The following is a 24269-nucleotide window of genomic DNA, read 5'->3' as shown; positions in this document are numbered from 1 at the left end:
CTATGATATTACAAGAAAAAAATTTATATCAGGAAAATTTGATAATAATTTTTAGGTAGTTTCAATATTGCAATGTTGGAACATAATGAGTAAGCAACACTTTAAGCAAAGCTGCAAATTAAGACTTTGCCTAGTTAATGTATGATCTAATTCAAAAGAAGTTTCTTATCCCATCAATATTATTACCAATATCATTACTAGCCAAGCTGCAACCCTAGTTCCAAACATAAAATGCTATAAGACCAAGGGCTTCAGAGAATCAATTTTTAAACTACAGTATAAATTAGAAATAAAATAAAATCATAAAAGAAATTATAAATTAGATACATTTATTAGGTCAGCCATACATAAACTACAAAATGAGACTTGTGTAAAGCTTTACAAAAGAAAAGCATTGGTAACAAATTTGAACTGCTGAAGTTCTACCAATTCAACCACTAGATTAAAGAGATCATTCCACAATCTGGTCAAAACTATAATAAAAATTCTAGAATACTGTGTAATATTAAGCATTATGATGGAGAATGCAAGACTGCTAGAATTAACTATATAACTATAGTCCATTTCTTTTAGCGATGCATATTTGCACCGACTCGCAGCGGTGCCCTTTTAGCTCGGAAAAGTTACCGGATCGTTGATTGGTTGGACAAGATAATTCTAACCAATCAGCGATCAGGAAACTTTTCCGAGCTAAAAGGGCACTGTTGCGAGTCGGTGCAAATATGCATCGCTAAAAGAAATGGACTATAGTACTGCTTACTGGATGGTACAGCACTCACTTGGCATTCATATGGGTTCCATTTTCTTTCCTTGGTATTAACCTACCCATCTGGTTTTGTGGTGGTGCATGGCAACACTACTGAGTGGATAGACTATATACCTTTTGTCTTTCACTCATGAAGTCGAAACTATTTCAACATCTCCAAGACAACACTAGTCAGTGGAGAGGTGGGTGCATGTGCGGTACTGTATATGAATGCTAGGTGAGCATAGAAAAAGTAAAGGGATTTTGACGAAGGAAAAATCTATTTCTGGGCGAGAGACCTGTGCCGCCCAGTGAAATGCTCCTTAAGCACCATTTCTAAGGTATATAACTGCTATATATTACCAGAGAAAATATTGCATAGGAATGCTAGGTTGAACCCAGCTCAATCACCTATATAAGGTGTCGGTATATTTCTGGGGCGAGATAAATCATAACCAGAGGCCTCGCACCAATTAGAGATTTCTTATCGAAATTCTTTTTATTCCTATGAATCTCCCCTGGTGTTCATATTGTTGATTTCCACATTGACAGGGAGGTGGGATAGTAAAGGAAAGATTCTGAACTATAAAACCATGCTTACTGAAATACTTTGAATTACTAGAGACTCTCCTTTCCCTAAACACTAGTTTAACAGTAATTCATTGTAAACTAGGGGTAATAATTCATGATTCCAGATTGCATATTATAAAACTAAAAACTTTCAAGGAGCTAAAAGTTAATAATGATAACAATGAATCTTAAAAACTAAAAATTCCTATTGCAAAAATTAAAAAAACACTTGTAAAACTGTTTGACTATACAGTATTACAATTTACTGTACTTGTATAACTGTATTTCTATACAGTATTATCCCTCAAACTGAAATCTTCAGTAGAAAAAATGAATATAACCTGAAACAAAACAAAAATCATTAATGATAAGAAAAGTTTTTCTTTGATTACATCATCTACACCTACCACAGAACTAAAGGCCCAGAAATTCTTATAAGAAAACTAAGCTTCTTTTAAACGTCCATATAATGCAGACAGTACAGCAATGAGATATTGCTAAAACTCCTTCCATAGAAATATTTCTACTTTGATTAACAGAAGTAGCTTCACTTCTTAAATCATAAACTTTAACTTTCAGATACTCCATCTAACTTGGATCCAATTCTCTATTCCTTTATTGACTAGACTCTTAATAATAAAAGACATAGCATTCTTGGAGAGAGGATGGTTTGAAATCCTAATTCCACTAAACAAATAAGAAATATTTCCCTTAATCTTTTCAATTTGAACAAAAGAAATTTACAGCTCTTATGTGATATAAGGGTCTTTTTACATAGGTGTTAACCCTTTCCCCTTACGCTATTTGGAACTTTCCAACCCTTAACGCCCAGGCGTTTTCTTTTTCAAGCATGTTTTGCAATATATATTTTTTCAAATTGTGCTAACAGCCTTCATTTTCATCATAGAGAGGTCAGGTTGGTCTCATTATTTTGGAAAATACCTGAAGTTTCTCATAAAGATGTCAAAAATATGCAAAAAAATGTAAATAGTAGTTTTTTGCAAGGATTTTTTTGCAAGGACGTACCGGTACGTACATGGGGGTAAAGGGATAACTTTCGTGAAACGTACCAGTAAGTCCATTGAGGGGAAAAGGGTTAACATCTTTCTTCAAAGGAGTTATCCGGAAATATTGAAGCAATTATTTTTCTTTCTTTAGAATATCTATAGCTCTGAAAGTAGATAAGACAAAATCTTTTCCCCTCACCAAACCTCATATCATAGAAGAGAGCCAGTATTTCAGCCTGTATCGCAATAATATATTTAGCTGAAGCTCAAGCAAAGGCTAAAAAGATGAGTTTTACCCATGAGATCTTTAAAAGAAAATCCTTCCAAAGGGAGAAAAGGAAAGCTCTCCTCATATTATAAAACTAAATAATAAGCTGTTCTAACAACTGGATGGTCTCAATAACAAATGACTAGAACACATCCGAAATAAAAAACTCTGATTCAATATTATTGAATATATATTATTGGTCGACTGTCCTTTGGACTTTTAAAAGACCTTGAAAACCATTTTTTACCTGATAATAAGAGGATAGTCTTCATGCTGTTAGACAAAGCACATGGGGGTTTGTGAACCTCCTTGGAAATCAGTTGTCTGGGAAGATTGATTTTTGTAAAGCAACTTATTTGGTCACTCTAACAACAAAGGATACAGATCCATAAACTATCCACTCTGAGGCAAAAAGGGAGCCACCATAGTCATTCTGCTAGTCAACAAAACTCTGAACTTGGGAGTCCACCTTCCTTGCTAATGGATCTAGAACTGGTAAGTAATATACCTCTATCTTCTCGACAGAAGTAAAAAACCTATCAACATTTGGCCTCCCAAACCAATTTCCAATCTCTTGAAACCTTTGGGGATGTAGCAAACATTCCTTTAGAAGAATCTGTGCTTTTCTGCTGAATTGATCTGCTGCTAATTTCAACTTACTTGGAATAAACTGGAGTATATTATATTTACTCCCCTCAGGATCATCCCAGATAAGAGAAATTCTGCTATCCAAAACATGGATTCCAACCTGGTTCACCCTTGTTTACAAATGTAAGACAGTGCTATTGCGGTGTCTGAATAAACCACTATGTACCTCCACATCACCAAGTATTCTTGAGCTTGAAGGATTTTGAGCACTCCCAAGAATTCAACCTAATTGACAGTGTTGATTCTCCCTTCGACCAACTCCCTAACACACAAAGCAAATCTATGGCCACGCCCCAACCTTCTTGGGAAGCATCCACAAAAAGAGATATGTTCATAAACCCTAATTCCAATGACATATTCTGAACTTAAAGATGAGGATCATCCCACCATTTCAATAGGAGTAATTGATTCAGCATAAATGGCAGTAAGTCATGTCTATATCAGACATTTTGTTCAACTATCAGCGATGATGAAACTGGAATTCCCTCACCTTCAAGAGACCCATCAGAACAAACTTCTTTCGAGATGTGATGGTCCCAAGTAACCATATCCACACCTGAAATGGCAATGCTTGAGCTTCAACAAAAATAAGAACTGAACCCTCCTTTACAATGGGAAAGCCAAAAAAGGAACTGTTGCTATCATTATTGCCAAATATAGAATCCAGTGAGAAAAAAACCAGGAGTACTCATTTTATTTTCAATAAAATGAGTACCAAAAGTTGCCCAACCTAAATCTTTACCAAAGATTCAATGAAATTATCCAATTGTCAAGGTTTAAAAGAATTCTGATGCCCAGGAATAAGGTGAATACATGTACTTGAGAATCTCTCCTGAGACAAAAAAAATATGCTTTTGAATTGTAAACCTTTGACCCATTTACAAATGAATGAAGTTTCACGGATTCCGCATAAACAGGAATGTGAAAGTATGCATCTGCCAAGTCTATTAAGAACATCCAAAAACAAAATTACAATCTGAAGGACAGATAACATGTGCTTCAGCCCCTTTAGTGATGTATGATCTGAAAGACAAAGGAATATGATCTACCCACTCAGTATTGTCATCATATGACCCAGATACTACACTAGAGGGTAGCAGTTACAATAAAAGAAAATAGGAGGAAATTTTTAGTTTAAGGGTAGATTTCAGTATTCAACTAACTTCAAGAGGGAAGCAATATGAATGCCAGAGGAGGTTCAAGAAATGATACAGTAAAATTAAAATTAATGACTTCAATATATCTATTATATTCTTTGTTTCTTTGTGTAATCAGAGTATCTGCATATAAAGTATCTTATTTCCTACATTGTATATACAAAAAAAAAATCATTGTTTTCTTTAAATAAATCTCTTTAAATGCAACATAAGCTAAGAACAAGAAATATGTCCCACCATAATTTCCAGTCATCCACAATTTTTAAATTAATTATTGGTCATCAGAAGGAAAATAAAGGGTTCACAATTGCGAGTACAGGTTCACAGCTTTGAGAGATTTTTGATAAGGGAACCTACCGTGAAAATGAATTTACTGTTTAGTGCGGTGCATCAAATTAACTTATCAAAACTTGAGATAAGCATCCTGCTTTTCCAACTAGGGTTATAGCTTAGCAAATAATAATAATAATAATAATAATAATAATAATAATAGAATAAAAAGGGTTTATCACTGAATAGTTTACATGTGTTAGCTATAAAGTGGGGCTGTTCTGCTTTGTGCGGTCAGTTTGAAAACGTCACCCCGCGAGTTATTATTGCAAAACCACGAATAGGTGATTTTTCATTTAATATATTATATACTTCTCTGCATTACAAATCGAATCCGCAAAGATCAAACCAATGGATATCGAGAACAAACTGTATTCTAAAAAGGAGAGAGCTGTTCTCTGTATGAAAAGTATTTTCTCCTTACCATAACTTGGGAAGCAGAAGGCTGCACTGGGAGACTACCATATGACCACTCTGAAGACGATTCTGATTTGGAGCCTTCAAGACGCCAGCTCTTGAAACGAACGGTGTCAGACAAGGACTGCTCCACAGTGAGTGAGCCAATTCCAGGTCCCCAAAGGTTGTACCTGGATGAAGCAGAGAGGAAATGTTTATATGAATAAACTGTCTTGTGAGGGATTTTAGCATTTTGTCTCAAAATATATTTTTTTCTTATTACTATTTATATTAAATGGAACATATAATGGCCGTGCATACCAGAAAGTGAAACAAGCTGGATCTTGTACTGTTAATGGTGGAGATTCCAAAATAGCATAATCTCCCAGTTGGAGCGATGCTTCAGTCTGGATGGCCAAGAAACTACCATTTGCTGCAGAATAAAATGAAAAATTATTCCTAAATAACATTTGTAATATAACTGTGTACTATATATTACTAAAAGATCCAGAGAAATTACACTTACAGTAGATAGAAATCCATTCACTTAAATGAAGAATCACACATTTTATAATAACGAACTCACTAGCTGAATGATCCTGAAGGTCTCCCATACTACTGACAATTTCCCAGTTCAGAGAATCTTCAAAACTTTGGGTCCACAAACATAAGTTTTCATCAAAACTGCAAGAACCAGAAGTTGGACAACTTCCCTCTCTAACTTCCACATCATCAAGTGATATAGAGCCTTCAGTCACTTTATCCAGGATAGCTTCCCAAACCACCTGTTAATAATGGAATAAAGAATACCTATGAATCTTTAAGTTAATGAAAAAAAATCAAATTGAAACCAATGTGAATACATTCTTAATACTTCAAATTCCTACACATTCAAACAGTTTAAGATGAGTTTAATTTTTCCCCAACAATGGTAATTATGATCTACAGACTCATCAGAAGAAATCATAATTGGTCATAAGAATATCTTGATATTGCCCATAGTGCCATTGTTAACTATTAATTCAGCAGATTATCATAATTCCTTTTATGTTGGGATGGGATGCCAAAATGGTACACTACACGGTACCAAAGGTCTTATAAAATTCTTCATACCCTAAAAAATTTAATAGTTTCCATGGTAATGCTATGTATGTTGAATCTCATAAATAAATATACATACATACACACATACATACATACATATACCAAGGCACTTCCCCCAATTTTGGGGGGTAGCCAACATCAACAAATGAAACAAAAACAAAAAGGGGACCTCTACTCTCTACGTGCCTCCCAGCCTCTCATAAATATAAAAAAATTATTTTATAAATGGTTACACTCCAATGCCTAAACTTTTTTGACATTTAAAAACTGCAGTACATATATACGTTTCCCGTATCTATCATTAATTTCTCCTTAAAATCGTATTTTTTTCTTAGTTTGTTGCATATGGACACATGCAAATATCTAACATTGATGTTCTTTAATAACCCATTGTGGGGCCCTCATAATAGAATTCTATTATATATAAGTGAAATAGGTTAATTAGATCTTTTTAAATACAAACTACTGTTGTATTTTTAATTTACAATGTTCATAAATGATATCTTTGCTTGACTCTACATCTGTATATTGTAGTTAGTTTTATTAGACAGATGTCAAAGGCAATATATATACAAAAGTTGGACATCTAAATTTATTTACAAATAAAATTGCCATAACCAATCTAAATTTGAGTAAGGCAACTTTTAACAAATCACTCAAGTGTTACGTATTTTGTTTACCTATATTCTTATCCTTGGAATACATATTTATAACAGTATTACCTTTCATGCATTTTAATTCTAAAGAAATGTAAAAAATATAAAGATTATCATAGAAACAAAAATATTTGGATAAGAATCATTTTTTTTCCCCAGAACCTCAGTTTACAGTCCTAAAAGGGTCACCTATGAAGTTCAACATAAAGAAACATCATTACTACGTTTTCTAAATTTCCAGAGACATTTGGCACAATAGCAGAATGTGATGCCTCTTAACCTAGAGATATTCACAATATACGAAAAATTACGTACTGTGAGATTTTTCTCTTTATCAAGATCACTCTCAACTGAAACGCCTCTCCAATTGCCACGGTAGGAGTCACCCATGACCCACAAGGGATTGCTCTTCTCCTCCCCTTGTTGTGAATATACCTATGGGGAAAATAGAGGAAACCTAGAAAATTTGCTTACAAAAAATCTTCAATGGTTAACTAAATATTTGAAGAGCTTAATATTTGGCATTTATCACAGAAAATTCTAAAAATATTTTTCTAATTATAAATAATATATCAATACAATATAACATATCAAAATAAAAATCAATCTAAAAATATTTTATTCATATTCATAATTTAAATATCATACATATAAAATATTCAAGAGAGTTTCTGAATATGAAGCTTACTGTCAAAGACCCGTTAAATGGACCAGCAACAAAGTACCAGAATTTAGCACAGAAGTTGTCTGTGCTCATCTTGAGTTGTGGAGTTACAAGATGAGCAAACTTGTCATGTGTAGACCCACTTAAAATGAAGACCTCATGACCTGGTGTAAAGTAACAAAGAAATCAAATTAGGTTAACCCTTTTACCCCCAGGCTATTTGGAAATTTCCAACCCTTTACCCCCAGGGGGTTATTTTTTTTGCAGCACATTTCGCAGTATATTTTTTTTAACTTGCTCTAACAGCCTTAATTTTTGTCATAGAGAGGTCAGGTTGGTTTCATTCTCTTGGAAAATGCCTGAATTTTCTCAAAAAAAAAATATCAAAAATATGAAAAAAAAAAAAATTATAGCTTTTTTTTTGTAAGGACGTACCGGTACGTCCATGGGGGTAAAGGGATGGCTTTTGTGAAACGTACCAGTACGTCCTTTGGCGGTAAAAGGGTTAATAATTCATATTTCACAGGTAAAAATGTCAGTAAACTTCCACTGATCATATTGACTGTCTCCAGAACCTTGATAAGTCGACATCACCCCCTTAAAATGGAAAAATTTCCTTTTTTTTCTTTTCTTCAAATATACTAATGCCTCTATTAAAGTAATGAAGCCAACCAGCATTTACTGACAAATAGTGCTCTCAAGATTGTCAGCTTTTCTGTAGTTTTTTGGGTGTCATATTTTTGGGGTCATATTTTTAGGGGTTTAACCCCTTCGCTACGATGATGTTCGTTGAACGACAAAAAATGCCAGGGACACTGCACTTTGATGTATCCGGAAATGTCATTTATAAATATAAACTATGGAAGTTGAAATCATTCATTTCTCCTACCAGAGTACAACACATGGTTGTATGTATCACATCTAAGGATATTTCTCTAAAAAAGATTCTCCCCTCTTTGATTTTAGCCCCTTCTTCATTCTTACGCCAACCAATGAAGACTTTGGGATTCTAGCCTTATTTCTGACTTTTTAGGGGCTATTTTCGCATGTTTCTATATTACCATTCATAATCACCCTGCTCAAATAATAAATGATACTCTCTCCTAGCATCATATTACATCTCCCATATAACCTTATCACCTCCAGGTATCTTTCCAATCTTGAACCCTTGTCTGTGTCCATCAATAACCTAATAATCATAACATAAACAGCCATCAAATATTCAACATATATGAAACGCAAAATGTACGCCTGTGATAGAATAAAAACTTCAAACATGCAAAGTAGTTACCAATATATTCATTTCTATTTAGATTATTGAAGAACCACATAAAATATGCTAAAAAACATCTATTGTATAACAACCCATCTTAATCAAACACTTGGATACTGGAAAATTTACTTAAGATTGTTTTCCTAATTTTATGAAGGCACTTCAATATTCTACCCTACTCTACAATGCAACATTTGCTATATGATAGCACTCACCTGAAAGGGACTCAGTTGTGTGGTCTAGCATATGAGATCCCCAGGTCCAAACTCCATCGTCTTCAAGAAGAGATGTGTGGAATCCACACTTATCTGAGTTCTCAAAGTCACAGAAAATGTAATCTACTCCAACATCTGTTGAAATGAAATTATACTTGGTAATGTTTGAAGTGGTAAATTGGTATTACATATATCATCACTACATTACTCAATAATCCATCCACCTACCCATCAGAAATCAATCAGTTTTAAATAAAAAAAAAAAATTGAAGAAATGTCTTATCACAGGAGAATTTTCATCCTTCACTACACATATCACATATCAAAACCTAATATCAAATAGTGTCCTTTCATGACAAATGCACCCATAAACATAAGTGACCACCCTATTCTTTTAAACATACCTTCGGAACATGGCTTATCCATGAGTACAACACTATCAAATGCCATGACTCCTCCCCAGTTACAATCCACAAGACCCTGGATTCCCAACGTGAAAGTTCCATGTTGCAGAAGCTCCATATCAGTGGTTTGGTACTTACTAGAAGATCCAGCCTCTTCATTCAGCAAGAGGGCTAACTCCATTCCATCCTTACTGTTAAAATGGAATTAACAAACTTATTTTCAGCTCGTAATTTCATAAATAGAACAAGAGTCCCCAGATAATTAAATACAGAGTACAAAATATTCTATGTGCGAGTGATGTTTCAGTGATGTAATAGTGAATATAACTAAACTTTTACAAATACGTAACAGTGAATTTAACTAAGCTTTTACAAATACGTAACAGTGAATTTAACTAAGCTTTTACAAATATGTAACAGTGAATTTAACTAAGCTTTTAGAAGGAGTTCCAATAACATACCAGTGAATTGAACTAAGCCTGTCATTTGCTCTTGTAAAACATCTTGCTGAAGTTTCCATTTTATGATAATGAATAATAGTTATTCACAAACCTAATCTTTGTTCATATCATTATGGAATCTACTTGTTTTGTTTCTTTTAAAGTACATATTTACTTTTTTGTTAAATTTACTCAGAGATCACAGTAAATCTAAATCTTAGGGTCTGAAACTTTCTATGATTTTTCCAATAAAGTACTTCTAAAAACTACATTTTCAAATTCATGCAATTTAATGAATGTGAAGTTGATGGCTTACTATTATGCAAATATACAGTAAATGCATAAAAATACAACAAAAAGAGCCTTTTCCTAAACTTACTTTATTGTGGGGAAAATATAGAAAACTAAATACCATTTGAAATGTTAAGAAAGTTCTCATTATTGTGTGGATTTTGCAAATTACTTTATGACCATTGATAATTTGCATACATTATACACAATGTATAACAATGTTTTTATCAGTTAAATTGAATAATATAAAGACAAATTAAGCTATATTATATCAGATTCAAGGAATTACACCAATAATACTGACAAAATTATTTTAAGAAGCAAGAGCATTCTCCTATATCATAAACTAATAATTAAACTCTGGTAAGACACCTCCAACATTCAAATATAAATTCTAACAGGCAGCAAAACCTATTCTTATGAAAAAGGAGCCAATTAATTTCCTAAAAATATTGATCAAACTTTAGATAAAAAAAAAGAATGGACTTACTCCATATAGATGACTTTTAATGATGCAAAAACCTCATTAACTTTTTTCCAAGAAAGACTGAAACAAGATGTGGTCTTGACAGTGAATGGTGGGCTGACAAACAGAGCCTCACAGTCTTTTGTCATACCTGCTGTGTCATTGGGGTCTAAATACATATTGAAATTTATCCCTGCAAAGAAAAAAAGATATACTGTATTTCATGTGAATGAAAAAGGGTAATTCACATTGTAACACCAATATAAACTAAGCTTTGAGAAGGAAGAAATAGGAACATCAGGAAGATTCATAGAATAAGTTGATGGTGGTGGTGTGTCCTCAATTTGCTAGTCACCTTGGTACCAAGTGTCTAAAGTTAGCTTAACCTTGCGGTTTACTTGCTTATTAGAAAAGCCATTATTCCCAGGAGGAGCAATGGGTGAGGGCCCTGTAGATGTAGGCTTTAATTTTAGAGACCTTATATCTGGCAGGGATATTGCGACTTCGCACAACATTTAAGGAGTTTAATTCCCTCAGGTTCACAGAAGGGCACAGCAACGATGGTCGACTGCTCTTTTTGGATGTCCTCATCTCCCAGAGTTCTTCAGGTTACAGCACACGTACCTACACCAAATCCACCAACCTTGGATTCTGCCTCAACGAGGAAAGTTGAGGCAGGATACTATAAGCCCAAGGGCTCCAACAGGGAATAATAGCCCAGTAAGGAAAGGGAACAAGGAAATAAATAAACTACAAGAGAAGTAATGAACAATTACTTTGTTACTTGTTTTGGGTTTAAATCCAACCCTCCACTGAAGTCGAGTGAACTACTTCTCGGGCGGGTCCATATTAATCATCTAGCGAAACATTTTCATTATAACTTATACAATTCTTTGATTGTAGCATCTTCCAAATCATATGATCTTGTGAAAAGTAATGTCTTTAGTTTCTTCTTGAATTCAATTGCTCCCTTTAGGTCCTTCATTTCAGTTGGCAGTTTATTATAGTGTCTAGGCGCACAGTAGCTAAAAGCCCTTTCACCAAATTTACTATTTGTTCTTGGTTCAGATAGCCTATGTTTGTCACTCATGTGTCTTGTGTTAACATTTGTTCCTAGTTCTAGTTTATTCAGGCATTCTTTTAGATATTTTGGTTCATTTTGGTTCAGTATCTTAAACGTTAGTAAGAGTAGCTTGTATTCAATTCTCGCTTTTACCGGTAGCCAGTGTAACTTAATTAGTGCAGGGGTAATTCTTTCCCTATTGTGTAGTCCTTTTATTAATCTGGCGGCTCTGTTTTGTACTCTCTGAATTTTCTTCAGCTGATAATTTGGTAAGCCATAGAACAGTGAGTTGCAGTAATCAATTCTTGAAAATATGTGGTGATAAATAAGTATGGCAATAGATTTTTCATCTAAGTATTTACTAATAAATGCTATGTTTCTAATATGATAGTTACAATTTCTTACCATGTTATTTATATGTTCGTTCATTGTCAGTCTATTATCCATGATTACTCCAAGATTCCTGACAGATTTCTTTAGGTCAATGATCGATTGACCTATTTCAATTCTTTGGAAGCATTCGACTCTTTTTATATCTTTTTCATTTCCAAAAATAATACATTCACTTTTGTCTTCATTGAGCTTGAGCTTTTTTGTTAACATCCAAGCCTTAATGTCATTCATTATTTCATGTATCTTTCTTTTAGCTTCATCGACTGATTCTATTGGGAAATAGAATTGTGTATCATCAGCGTATATTTCAAACTTAACTCTGTGAGTTTCAAGTATATTTGCCAGTTCAATCGTGTAAATTTCAAACAGGAGAGGACCTAGTACACTGCCTTGAGGCACCCCTTTGGTTAGTTTTCTTGTCTCAGATTCAACATTTGATATTACTACTTTAACTTTGCGCTTTTCAAGATAACTCACAAACCAGTCGTGTGCTCGTTCTACGATGCCCACAGCTTTAAGGTCTTCCATCAGATATGTATGTTCTACAGTATTAAATGCTGCACTTAGATCAAGCATTACAAGAATGCAACACTTGCCATTTGTTATAATTTCTGTTATGTCATTTTTTATCGCTAATATTGTTGTTTCTGTGGAGTAATTTTCTCTGTATGCAGATTGATCATCAGGTATGACATTAGATTTTTTCAGATATTTCCAGGTTTGTTCGTGTACAGCAGTTTCAATAATTTTCGAAAAATATGACAGATTTGATATTGGCCTATATGAACTTAAATTGTCTGCATCACCTTTTCCTTTATACACAGGCTTGATACACGCAACTTTTTCACAATCAGGGAAAACTGCCTGTGTTAGACTCATATTTACCATGTTTCGGTAGGTCTCTTGTAGTCTAGTGAAATTTTCTGCATCTTTTACATCATTAATTGGAAATGGATCATTTCCGCAGTAGGTTTTTTTTACTTTCTTTATTATTCTCATATAATCACTCTGACTTAACTCTTTGAATACCCTTAGCTTATTTACACCTGTTGCTGATGTATTCCTTTGCTCTGTTGTGCTGATGTTGTGAAAACTGGAGCAGATTTGATTTATTTTTTCCTCAAAATAGTTAATAAAACCATTTGCTAGGCATTTAGGATCATTAGTTATATCGGGCAACACTATTTCTGTCTTTAGACCTAATAGTTTCTTTAGGTTCTTATGTATTTTCCTTGGGTCATTTTCATTGCACACTTTTTTATAATAGGCCTTTTTTTTAACTAAGATAAGGTAATTGTAGCGATTTCTAGCTGCTTTGTAATGTTGCCAGTTTTCATTATTTTTATTTCTTTTCCATTTATCCTCCATTTTTCTTTTTCTTTTTTTCTCTTCGTGTAATTCATTATCAAACCAGTTCGATTTTTCTTTAATTGTGATTATTTTTGTTATTTCCGGGCACCTATTATTATAATTAGTTGCAAGTATAGTTTTACTTCTATTAGTAATGCAGTTTATACAGGATTGTCCCTCTACAAGGGTGTGATTCTCTTCACAGTTACAGACTGGTGTTATCTCTTTTATATCCTCTAGGCTTTGTTCAATGAACTCTTTTGGATCAAAGTTAGTCTTAATTCTGTATGTGATTTCCTTCTGTATTGCATTATTTTTTCTAACGTCTATTTCAAAAGACATCAACTTATGCATTGGGGATATAGAGCAGTCAGGTTCAATCTCCATATTTAGTATGATGTTGTTGTTTTTGTTTACTATAACTAGATCTAGTATATGATTAGACTGAGCTGTTGGTTCAGACACTATGTTTTCAAGGTCGTGGTTGTCAATCAATTCTCTAAATTCATTGACATATGGGTCTACTCTGTTATCAAGATGTAGGTTGAAATCACCACATATAACTACAGTACAGTATACTGTATTTCGATTGTCATTCAATGTATCTAGTAAGTTATTAAATTCATCTAGAAACATTCTTTTGCTTTTGCACGGTGGTCTATAGAGTATAACTATTTGTAGATTTACATTTCGAGATAAAATTTTAATATTCATATATTCAAATGAATTAACTATGAGATGATTTCTTACTGTAACTTTGTATGATTTCTTTATTAAGATTCCAATGCCACCACCTCTTTTGTTTTCTCTTGGTTCATGATAAAAGTTATAAGATTTAGGTGTCATTTCATTTATTTTCGATCTGTCACTCACATTACCACTCAACCAAGTTTCAGTTAATAAGCAAATATCCACATCTTGATCACTTACGACTTCCTTAATGATATGAGTTTTGTTGCCAATGGATTGTATATTTATTAGATTACATAATATTTTCTTAATCGAAGCCATGGTCAGTATTGTTTCTGGCTCTTATTATTTCTTGCTTATAAACTTCACAGTTTACTTTGTCATAGGATTTATGTTCTGTGTCATCATAGTTCTTTCTCACACAATTTATGCATTTAACTTCAACAACATTGCAATGACCTGCTTTATGTTCTCTCGCGCACTTGGGGCACGACTGTTTATTCTTGCAATTTACTGCACTATGCCCAAATTCCTGGCATTTGTAACACTGGTAGGGCATGTAATGATCGTAAACATTACATATTCTATATGTGGTACTAAGTTTATCTCCATTTTCATAGATTGCTTTACGTATCTTAGGTGTACATTTTATAATATAGTGTTTATGTTTATCCATTCTTGAATTTTCTTGCATTATGATAGTCAGATCATCGTTTTCTACAATGTGTCTATTTAGCCACTGGTTCTTAAGCTTCAGACTTTGAATAATATCATCATCATCTTCTGGTACATTAGTAAGTTTTATCTTCGGTTTAAGTTTTCCTTTTTCAGTAACAGTGATCTTGTTTACATTACCTTGTTCCAATTCTGATTTTGCCTGCTCCAGGTTCTGTTTATCTGCAAATTTTATGATCAGGTGGCCATCTTTTGTTTCAGCAGTACTTTCAACTTGGGCTTTTAATTTGGTCATAATTGTTTTTTTATTATTAACTGCTGACACCTCATCAGTTGATTTTACAATCAATGTTTTCTTTGATTTCAGCCTTTCAGCATATGTGCCAGTTAGATGCTTCCTATCTATGTCATCTTCATTCCTTTTCTTTTCATTTTTTAATTCTTTCATTTCATTTCTTAATTCATGCATCTCATCTCTTGTTTCTTGCAATTTATTTCTCATTTCTGTCATGCTATCCTTCATTTCTTCTATTTTATTCATCAAGACCTGAACCAAAGGATGGGACATTACGACTTCTTCATCCAATACTTTTCTTTGTATGTTTGCTACATCCTCATTGAACTTATCAGTGCAATCTCTACATATGTAATAAATATGTTCATTACATAATAGTCTTCTGCCAGCTTGTGATAAATTTTCTATTAATCCAGAACATTCGTTTTCAATATGATACCATTTTTGACAGTAAAATATTTTATGATCAGTAACAACATTAAATTACATCTTTCAGATATAAACTATAAAGAACTTGAAAAAAAAAGAGGAAGAGAAATAAGATAGTATAATAAGCCTGAGTGTACCCTCATGCAAGAAAACTCTATCCCAAGGCAGTGAAAGACCAAGATATAGAGACTATGGCACTGCCCAAGCCTAGAAAACAATGGTTTAATTTTGGAGTGTTCTCCTAGAGGAGCTGCTTACCATAGCTTAAGATTCTTACCAAGAGGAAAGTAGCCACTGAACAATTACAGTGCAGTAGTTAACTCATTGGGTAAAGAAAAATCATTTGGTACTCTCAGTGCTGTCAGGTGTATGAGGACAGATGAGAATGTGGAAAGAATAGGCCAGACTATTCGGTGTATGTGTAGGCAAAGGAAAAATGAGCCGTAGCCAGGGAGAGGGATCCAACGTAGTACTGTCTGGACAGTCAAAGGATCCAATAACTCTCTAGCAGTAGTATCTCACTGGGTGGTTGGTGCCCTGGCCAACCTACTACCTACAGGATCATTATCATCATCAGTATTATTACAGGACAGTGCACATGGAATAGTTGAAGAAACAATTCTTCTTCTCTCAAGGGGTTAACTACTGCATTGTAGTTTTTCAGTGGCTACTTTCCTCTTGGTAAGGGTAGAAGAGACTCTTCAGCTATGGGAAGCAACTCTTCTAGGAGAAGGACACTCCAAAATCACACCATTCTTGTCTAGTCTTGGGTAGTGCCATAGCCTCTATACCATGGTGTTCCACTGTCAAGGGGTAGAGTTCTCTTGCTTGAGGGTACACTCAGCCACACTATTCTATCATATTTCTCTTGTGATTTTGAAGTTTTTATAGCTTATATACGAAAGATTTATGTTAATGTTGTTATATTTCTTAAACTTCTTCTGTAGTTTCTTTCCTTATTTCCTTTCATCACTAGGCTGGTGCTAATATTAACAACAACAACAACAACAACAACAACAACAACAACAACAATAATAATAATAATAATAAAACAGTCAAATTTCAATACTCATAGGATTTTTACAAGAGGGGAAAACTGGAACAAGGTAAACTTACAAAAGTTAAACAGAGAAGTAGGGAAAAAACAAATAGGCAAATAAAAGTAAATGACAAAAGGCAAAGCAACTAGTGTCTAAATAATGAAATGAAAAGAATCTTTATAATAGAATTTGTTACTTCTATACTCGCATGATGTCCACATTGGCTCTTCTCCAGAAGGTCGATTTATCGACAATTTAACATAAATACAAAAAATCCCATCTTTTTTCTTTCAAAAAGACCATATGCCTTCGGTAAAGTAATGGGACACTAAAGTGATTGATGGTAAGAAATGAAGTACTAGGGCAACTGTCTAAAATGAAGTACTAGGGCAACTATCTATTGTAAAAGGAAAAAAAAAGGGATTTATTTTAGGGGATGTATCTGTTGATAAACAAAGCTTCTGGATGAGATGCAAGATTAACATCCGGGAAGGTTCACAGAAATAGTATATACATTATTACCAATCAAGACAAACACTGCAGTATAAGTCGAGATACGCGACAGTGCAGAGCAATTTTTTCATAATTTTTCATGAGAATGAAAACAATATCAACAATACAGCAAACCCTGCTGCAAAGTTCTTTTCAAATTTAATACAAGAACCTCATCTATGACAGATTTCAGAAACAATGCACTAAATACAGATATTTTGAGTTGTGTCCGTGTGGCATTGTAAAGGTCACCGTAAGAAATACAGTACTGTATCCTGTATACTTGAGTATCATGCTACTTTTAAAGACCTAATATTGAAGTTGATTTTATTTGGGTAACATTATCCATGATATAGAATTAATGTATTTGTTTGTTAAGACTGGCCATGAAACTTAAACAAAACAATGGTTTCCATTTTGGGTATTTTATGTAAGAAAAGCATAACATAGAATTACCCTTATTTCAATTATTTAGAATTTCTAGGGATTTTGTAAGTAAAACACTTGTAATATCATCTCTTTCATAACATAACCTAAACCATTCACAGATGTATTTGTAATTTATAGCAATCATCTTATACCACAGATATCAAATTAAGTTATTAAAATTTGTCTAAATATTTTACTTTGTTTTATCTAAAGGGTGTCTTATGCACAGAAATATATGGCATTTAGATTCATCTACACATTCATTTATGGACATACTATAGTAGTCTTCTATACTATTTCACATGATTTTGTTTTATCTTAACTGTTTCTGGAGACATAACAGTAGTTCTGAGATTTTCCACTAATGTTTTCTGCCACTGTATTCAATATTTTTCTTATTTGGTCCATGCTTGCAATAATATTTTTTTCATCATCTTCATTTAATTCACATTCCTTATTCATGTCATTAAAAGGGTGGAAAACTAAAACATGTTAATTTTGGCTGCTGGTTTTCATGATATCTCAGGTGTTGGGCATATATTTTAAGACCTGCATACAATTTGGTATGAGTTTGCTTGATTTCACGTGTTTGGACACCTATTTTCAACATAACAATTGGCAATAACGAGCATGCCTCCCCCACTTCAGTCCATTACTGTAAGGTTCAACTATAATGTCTAAAACGAACTACATCCCAAAACATTTTGGCTTGAATTCAGTCAATTCTCCTAAGGTACATACAGTACAGTATTTGGACAATAATGACTTTTGAGAGTTACAGATCTTCCATCATATTGCACTTAAAATGGGATTTTGACGAAAGAAAAATCTATTTCTGGGCTCGACCTGTGTCGCTCCGTGAAATGCTCCTCTAGCACCATTTCTAAGGCATAATTACTGCTGAATATACCACAGAAAAAGAGATGCATGGAATGCCAGAAATAAACCTAGCTCGCTCACTCTTTTGAGTGTCGGTATAGAAAACTGGGGCGTGATAGAACCACGACCATAGGTCCCTCTCCAATTAGACCTCTCCTTCATCAACATCCCCTGGAACAACGAGGTCCTACACCCGTCTGTGCCTCCTACTACAACTAACCCTCTCTACCCCTGCATCTCCCCATCCCCTATCCTCATTCCTCCTCAGGACTTGCGTTGGTCAGATGTGTTTTGTTTTAATTACAAATTTTTCAGAAAGCTTTACTCAGAAGGGCTAAAAGAATCATCAAAATATTTGTTGAATTATACTTATTCACAAAATTAAAGTCTACTAACCATCATATCTCCAGTTCAATTTTTCGGAATCCTTGTTTTTCCATCCACACTGGCCTTTGGTGAAATCACAGGTAATGCCCTAGAAAAGATAAATTACTAATAAAATTACCAAATACTGGAGCACTTGCCAAAGTCTTTGAGAAAAAATCTTCTCAGTTAAATATTTATATATTCAAATATTATATAATATCTCTATGATGATTGCTACTTTAGAAATAAGCTTCATTACTGAATATTTCAATATTATTTCATCTATCATAAAGGATAATTAAGCTCATCACATCAAAAAGAGCTCATAAATTTGCCCATTAACTTGACAAAGATAGTCCATATGTGTTGTTGACTGGTTCACATTGTAATAGCCAATCCCTTACTGATTATTACAAAGAAAACATAATTTATGTTTAAGGTGTTTCTCTATTTCATCTTTGTTTACAATTCATTACAAAAAGTATGCAATAAAATTAAAATAGAATTATCAAAATTATAAACAACCATATCTAATATATTATATATAATAAAAATAAGTGATTTATGTAACAACTAGAAGAATTGTGAATAAAACCCAGGAATAAAAGGCAAGGATATAATCAAAGGTTGATACTGGAAAGCAAAGAACTAAACTGAAATATAAATACTGTACATTAATGGCTGAAATGAAGACTTAACATGTAATGAATACTGTATATAAAAATGACATAGTGTGAATTATTGTAGTATCATAATCATACACACACAACTAAATATTATTAAAGAAATGCAAATATTTTCACACAAAAATGGAAACAATATGATTAAAAAACAGAATTCTTAAAAATAAAATCTAATAATAAAATTCATTATTTCTATACTCACATAATGTTCAAATTACTTCTCTTTCTAAGATTGGCTTAAGTCAACTTTTACAGCAAAAAAAAAAAAAAAAAAAAAAAAAAAAAAATTCCTACTTTTGCTTACTTTCCTTTCAACAAGATAGTGGCTAAGGGTTGTGGTAGCCTCCCTGACTGATGATTGCCAGAATGGGTTCGAGTCCGTTCAAACTCGTTAGTTCCTTTGGTTGCTGCAACCTCATAATCCTTGTGAGCTAAGGATGGAGGGTTTGGGGGATTCCATAGGTCTATCTGCAGTCATCAGCAGCCATTGCCTCGTCTTCCAAGCTTGGGTGGAGAGAGAGCTTGTGTGCTGATGTGTTTGACAGTAAAAAGAGTAATGAGAAACTGGATCTTCTTCATTCTTGTTTTCCTGAGGCTAAACTAATTAGTTTAGCTTTTCGATCTCACGAAATTAAAGCTATCTTGACGGACCTTGATGCTTATGGAGGTATAAACTTAAATGGTATTTTTCCTTTTTTTTATAAAGACTGCAGATTTCTTAGCTCCAAAGTTACCTGTTATTTTGCTCAAGTTAGCAAGATGAGGAGCTTTTAGCACATGTTGGAGAATGGGTAATGTTACTCCACTATGTAAATGTGTTTGTGGTAGCTCAAATCCAACTAGTTACCACACAATTTCAATAACTCCCATATTTTCTGATGTTTTTTAATGTAATTTGGCAAAAATATCTTAATAAGTTTGTTGAAGGTAATCATCTGTTCCCTAGTTTGCCATTTGGTTTTTGTAAGGCCTTGGAGCATACGATGCCCTTCTTAGAATCTCCAATGCTGTACGGAAATCCACTGATTGTGGTCAGGAAGTTTGTATGATTGGCCTTGATTTTAGTGCTGCCTTTGACTGTGTTAATCATGAGGCCCTTGTTTTCAAACTCAGACAGTTGGGAGTTGGTGGGTTGTTTCTTAGTATCATTATATTGAATTTTTAATCAATAGATTGCAAAGAGTTGTTGTTGATGGACACCATAGTGAGTATAGGAATGTGATATCTGCTGTTCCTCAGGGTAATGTTCTTGGCTGATAACTTTTCATACTACATACACATAACATGTGGTTTGCCCTAGAAAACAAGCTCATTGCATATGCAGATGATGCTACACTCTTTGCATCAAGTCCATCTCCTGAATGTAGATCTGAGGTTGCTGAATCCCTTAATAGAGATCTAGCTAAAATTAGTGCATGGTGCAAATTATGGGCCATGAAGTTGAATCCTAACAAAACTCAAGTATGATTGTAAGCTGATCAAGGACACTGGCTCCTCAACATCCAGACCTCAGCGTTGATAATGTTTCTTTAAATATGTATGACTCTTTTAAAATTTTAGGGGTGATTCTCGACAGCAAATTTGCTTTTGAGAAACACATTAGGTCTGTGTCTTCTTCAATTGAACAAAAAATTGGCTTATTAAGAAAGTCGTTTAAGATTTTTGGTGATCAATTTATTCTGAAGTATTTTAATTCTTTCATTCTACCTTGTTTTGAGTATTGTTCTCCTGGCTGGTCTTCTGCTGCTGATTCTCATCTTAATTTGTTGGATAGGAACTTACCGTCTATTAAATTTCTTATTCCTGATCTAGACATTAATCTTTGGAACTGTCGTTAAACTAGTTCATAATACATGTTGCATAAGATTTTTCATAATTCTGATCATCCTTTACATTCAGATCTTCCCAGACAGTTCCACCCTGTTTGTAATAATATGCATGCAGTTAATTCTAATAGTCAGGCCTTCTCCATCATGCGGCTCAATACTACACAGTATTCTAGAAGTTTTATTCCAGATGTGACCAAGTTGTGGAATGATCTTCCAAAGCGGGTAGTTGAATCGGTAGAACTTCAAAAGTTCAAACTTGCAGAAAATGTTTTTATGTTGAACTGGCTGACATAAGTCTTTTTATAGTTTATATATGAAACATCTGTTTTGATGTTAATACTCTTTTTAAAATATTTTATTAGTTGTTAATTATGTGTCAAATCATTAATTCATTTCCTTATTTCCCTTCCTCACTAGGCTATTTTTTCCTGTTGGAGCCCTTGGGCTTATATTATCTTGCTTTTCCAACTAGGTTGTAGCTTAGCTCATAATAATAATAATAATAATAATAATAATAATAATAAAATAATAATAATAAAATAATAATAATAATGATGATGATGATGATGATGATGATAGTATGATCAGTCCCTAAGGCATTGTCCTGCTTGATAGGACAATGTTACTATCCCTTGCCTCTGACATTCATGAATAGCCTTTAAACCTTTAATGGCAGTAACCACAGCATTAGTATGAGATGCTACTTTCATCTTTCAATCCTAAAGTCGAAACAAATCTCATATTCTCTTATCATCAATAGTCAGTGGGGAGGAGGGTGGGCATGTTCAGAAGTATACTGATATCAGGCGAGTTTAAAAAAGGGATTTTGACGAAGGAAAAATCTATTTCTGGGCGAGGGACCTGTGTCGCCCAGTGAAATGCTCCTTAAAGCATCATTTCAAAGGTATAAATACTGCTAAATATACCAGAGAAAAAGTTGCATGGAATGCCAGGAATATACCCAGCTCACTCACCCTTATAGGGTGTCGGTATAGTAACTGGGGCGTGTTAAAACTACTATCAGAGGTCCCTTACCAATTAGTCTTCTCCTTCCTCAACATCCCCCGTTACTACGAGGTGCCGTTCTACATCCGACTCAACTAATCAAACACAAGTCAAAGAGAAGGCTGAAAGCCAAAGCAAGTATGGTATACTGAATCCATGGTTACTATAATTAATCACTAGGTTGTCTAAAGACTGTACTTGAGGCCTAAGCCTATTGAAAGAAATTGTGAAATTTCTTATTACAGTGTAAACACCTATATAAGCCAAACTTCGAGAGAAAAGTAATTGGAACATGAATGGAGGTTCATAGAAATGTGTAAAATGTACTACAGCTATAAAGCCCTACCTCAACTGATGAGGTGGTAGTTTCAGATGGCACTGTAGATGTTGCAGGCAAAGGCCCAGGTATGGTAGGGCAGTCCTTAGACTCATACTTGGTAAAGTTGAAGTCATCTACGGCAATTCTACTGTAATCTGGACCTTTGGCACCCCCAATAAAAATCTGAAATGATCATAGATTACTGGCTAATTAATTAGTTCTCCAACTTTCAGTTCTTTTTTTTATTGTGATTTGTATATGAATATATTAGAGCACATTCATATGAAAAAAAGGCTAAATTGTCATGACACTTTAATATTACATATTTGAAATAATGACGCAATAAAAGCAATTCATACGTCGATGAACTAGTGTTAGTTCACAAAGGCAAATAGGCCCTAGCTTATTAAAACACTGAAGAAATATATGTATAATACTGGCAAAACTCATCAGTCATCACTCAGTTGCTATGGACTCAGTCTTTTAGTCACCTTAAATAATGATTTAGTCTTACAGTCCTTTCATTAACCGTTCTTATTGTTGACTTATGTCAAGACTGTACAAAGCTTTAATGGAAGTATTCTTCAAAATTATAATGGCATTAAGAACTCTTATTCTAAAATGAAATTAGTATATTATTGAAACTTAATTTACTTTACACTTGACTTTCACATAGCTCATTTCATATAATTCTACAGAACAAATGGAAATTCACCAAATAATGGACCCTATACTAATGCAAAATTGACCTGACAGCAATAAAGGAAAATTATTCTACCAGTATATAATACCAATTCAAACATTACCTCGCACTCCTAAAGTAAATAAAAAATTGTATGGAAATATAAAAATCAGCAAAAAAAGAATATCAAGTAATTATTTGAAAACGACAAGTAAAAAATAAAAAATAAATATGTAATAAGTCCTTAAGAAATGTTGCTTAATTGACTTAACTCATAATTGCCAGTCTTTCATTAGGAGTCACTTTTGTAATAAGATAAAATAGGTAAATCTCCTCAACTATATATACACACAGATCCACCCACCTCTGGTTCTCAAAATGTATTCGTCACAACAATGAGTAGAGGTTTTGACAATCTCTTGTGGTTTTCACTTTAATCAGAGGGGTAAGAATTTACCATCAAAGTATATTTTGTTATTCTAAATTTCCTTAGTGCCAAGATTATTGAAGTGTGTAAAATATTAAGTCCTTTCTTGATATTAGATGCAATTATTTTCAATGTAATACTGTAATTTACTGCCACGGTTGCCTGCCACCAAATAGTTTTTAATGGCTGTCTAGTGTAAACATGCAAATCTAATGCTTAATTTTCTCTTTTCATATTTTTAATCTAGATCCCTTTCTTGTTTAGTTTTAATTTTATACATAATGTTAGTTAGGTAACTGCAGTAGTAGTAAGCAGTCCTCTGATTACAGCAGTCGCAGATCACTCAAATTGGAAAATTATTTTCTTTTCCTGTAGGGGTGAAGAAATCAACCCCTTGATTGGTGCTCAGTTTTTATTCTTTTGGGCCTGTTACTATCCTTCTCTTTACTAATGAGTGTGGTTTTTGTAAGTTCAGTAAATCAAACTGTCAATATTACTGTATACAAATTTCTACCTACCTATCATAAAGTTTTGTATTTCATAACTTTTTAAATTATTGAATGGCTACCTTTTAAGGATATGGTACCAG

At 33.5% G+C, this 24269-nt stretch overlaps 1 protein-coding gene across 1 annotated transcript in view; it reads right to left on the bottom strand.

Annotated features, from left to right (window-relative positions):
- Positions 1-24269, bottom strand: part of LOC137630052 (MAM and LDL-receptor class A domain-containing protein 1-like) — a 217898-nt gene that overhangs the window by 108566 nt on the left and 85063 nt on the right. The window contains exons 32-41 of the mRNA XM_068361542.1: positions 22599-22754; positions 18766-18844; positions 10659-10827; positions 9438-9628; positions 9034-9168; positions 7570-7709; positions 7197-7316; positions 5708-5906; positions 5443-5554; positions 5150-5312 (exon numbers count right to left, since the gene is read on the bottom strand). Of these exons, the coding sequence (XP_068217643.1) occupies positions 5150-5312; positions 5443-5554; positions 5708-5906; positions 7197-7316; positions 7570-7709; positions 9034-9168; positions 9438-9628; positions 10659-10827; positions 18766-18844; positions 22599-22754 (1464 nt within the window). The remainder of the gene's footprint in view (positions 1-5149; positions 5313-5442; positions 5555-5707; positions 5907-7196; positions 7317-7569; positions 7710-9033; positions 9169-9437; positions 9629-10658; positions 10828-18765; positions 18845-22598; positions 22755-24269) is intronic.

This window comes from Palaemon carinicauda, chromosome 38, assembly GCF_036898095.1.
Source record: "Palaemon carinicauda isolate YSFRI2023 chromosome 38, ASM3689809v2, whole genome shotgun sequence".
NCBI lineage: Eukaryota > Metazoa > Arthropoda > Malacostraca > Decapoda > Palaemonidae > Palaemon > Palaemon carinicauda.
This window is presented reverse-complemented; position numbering and strand designations above follow the sequence as displayed.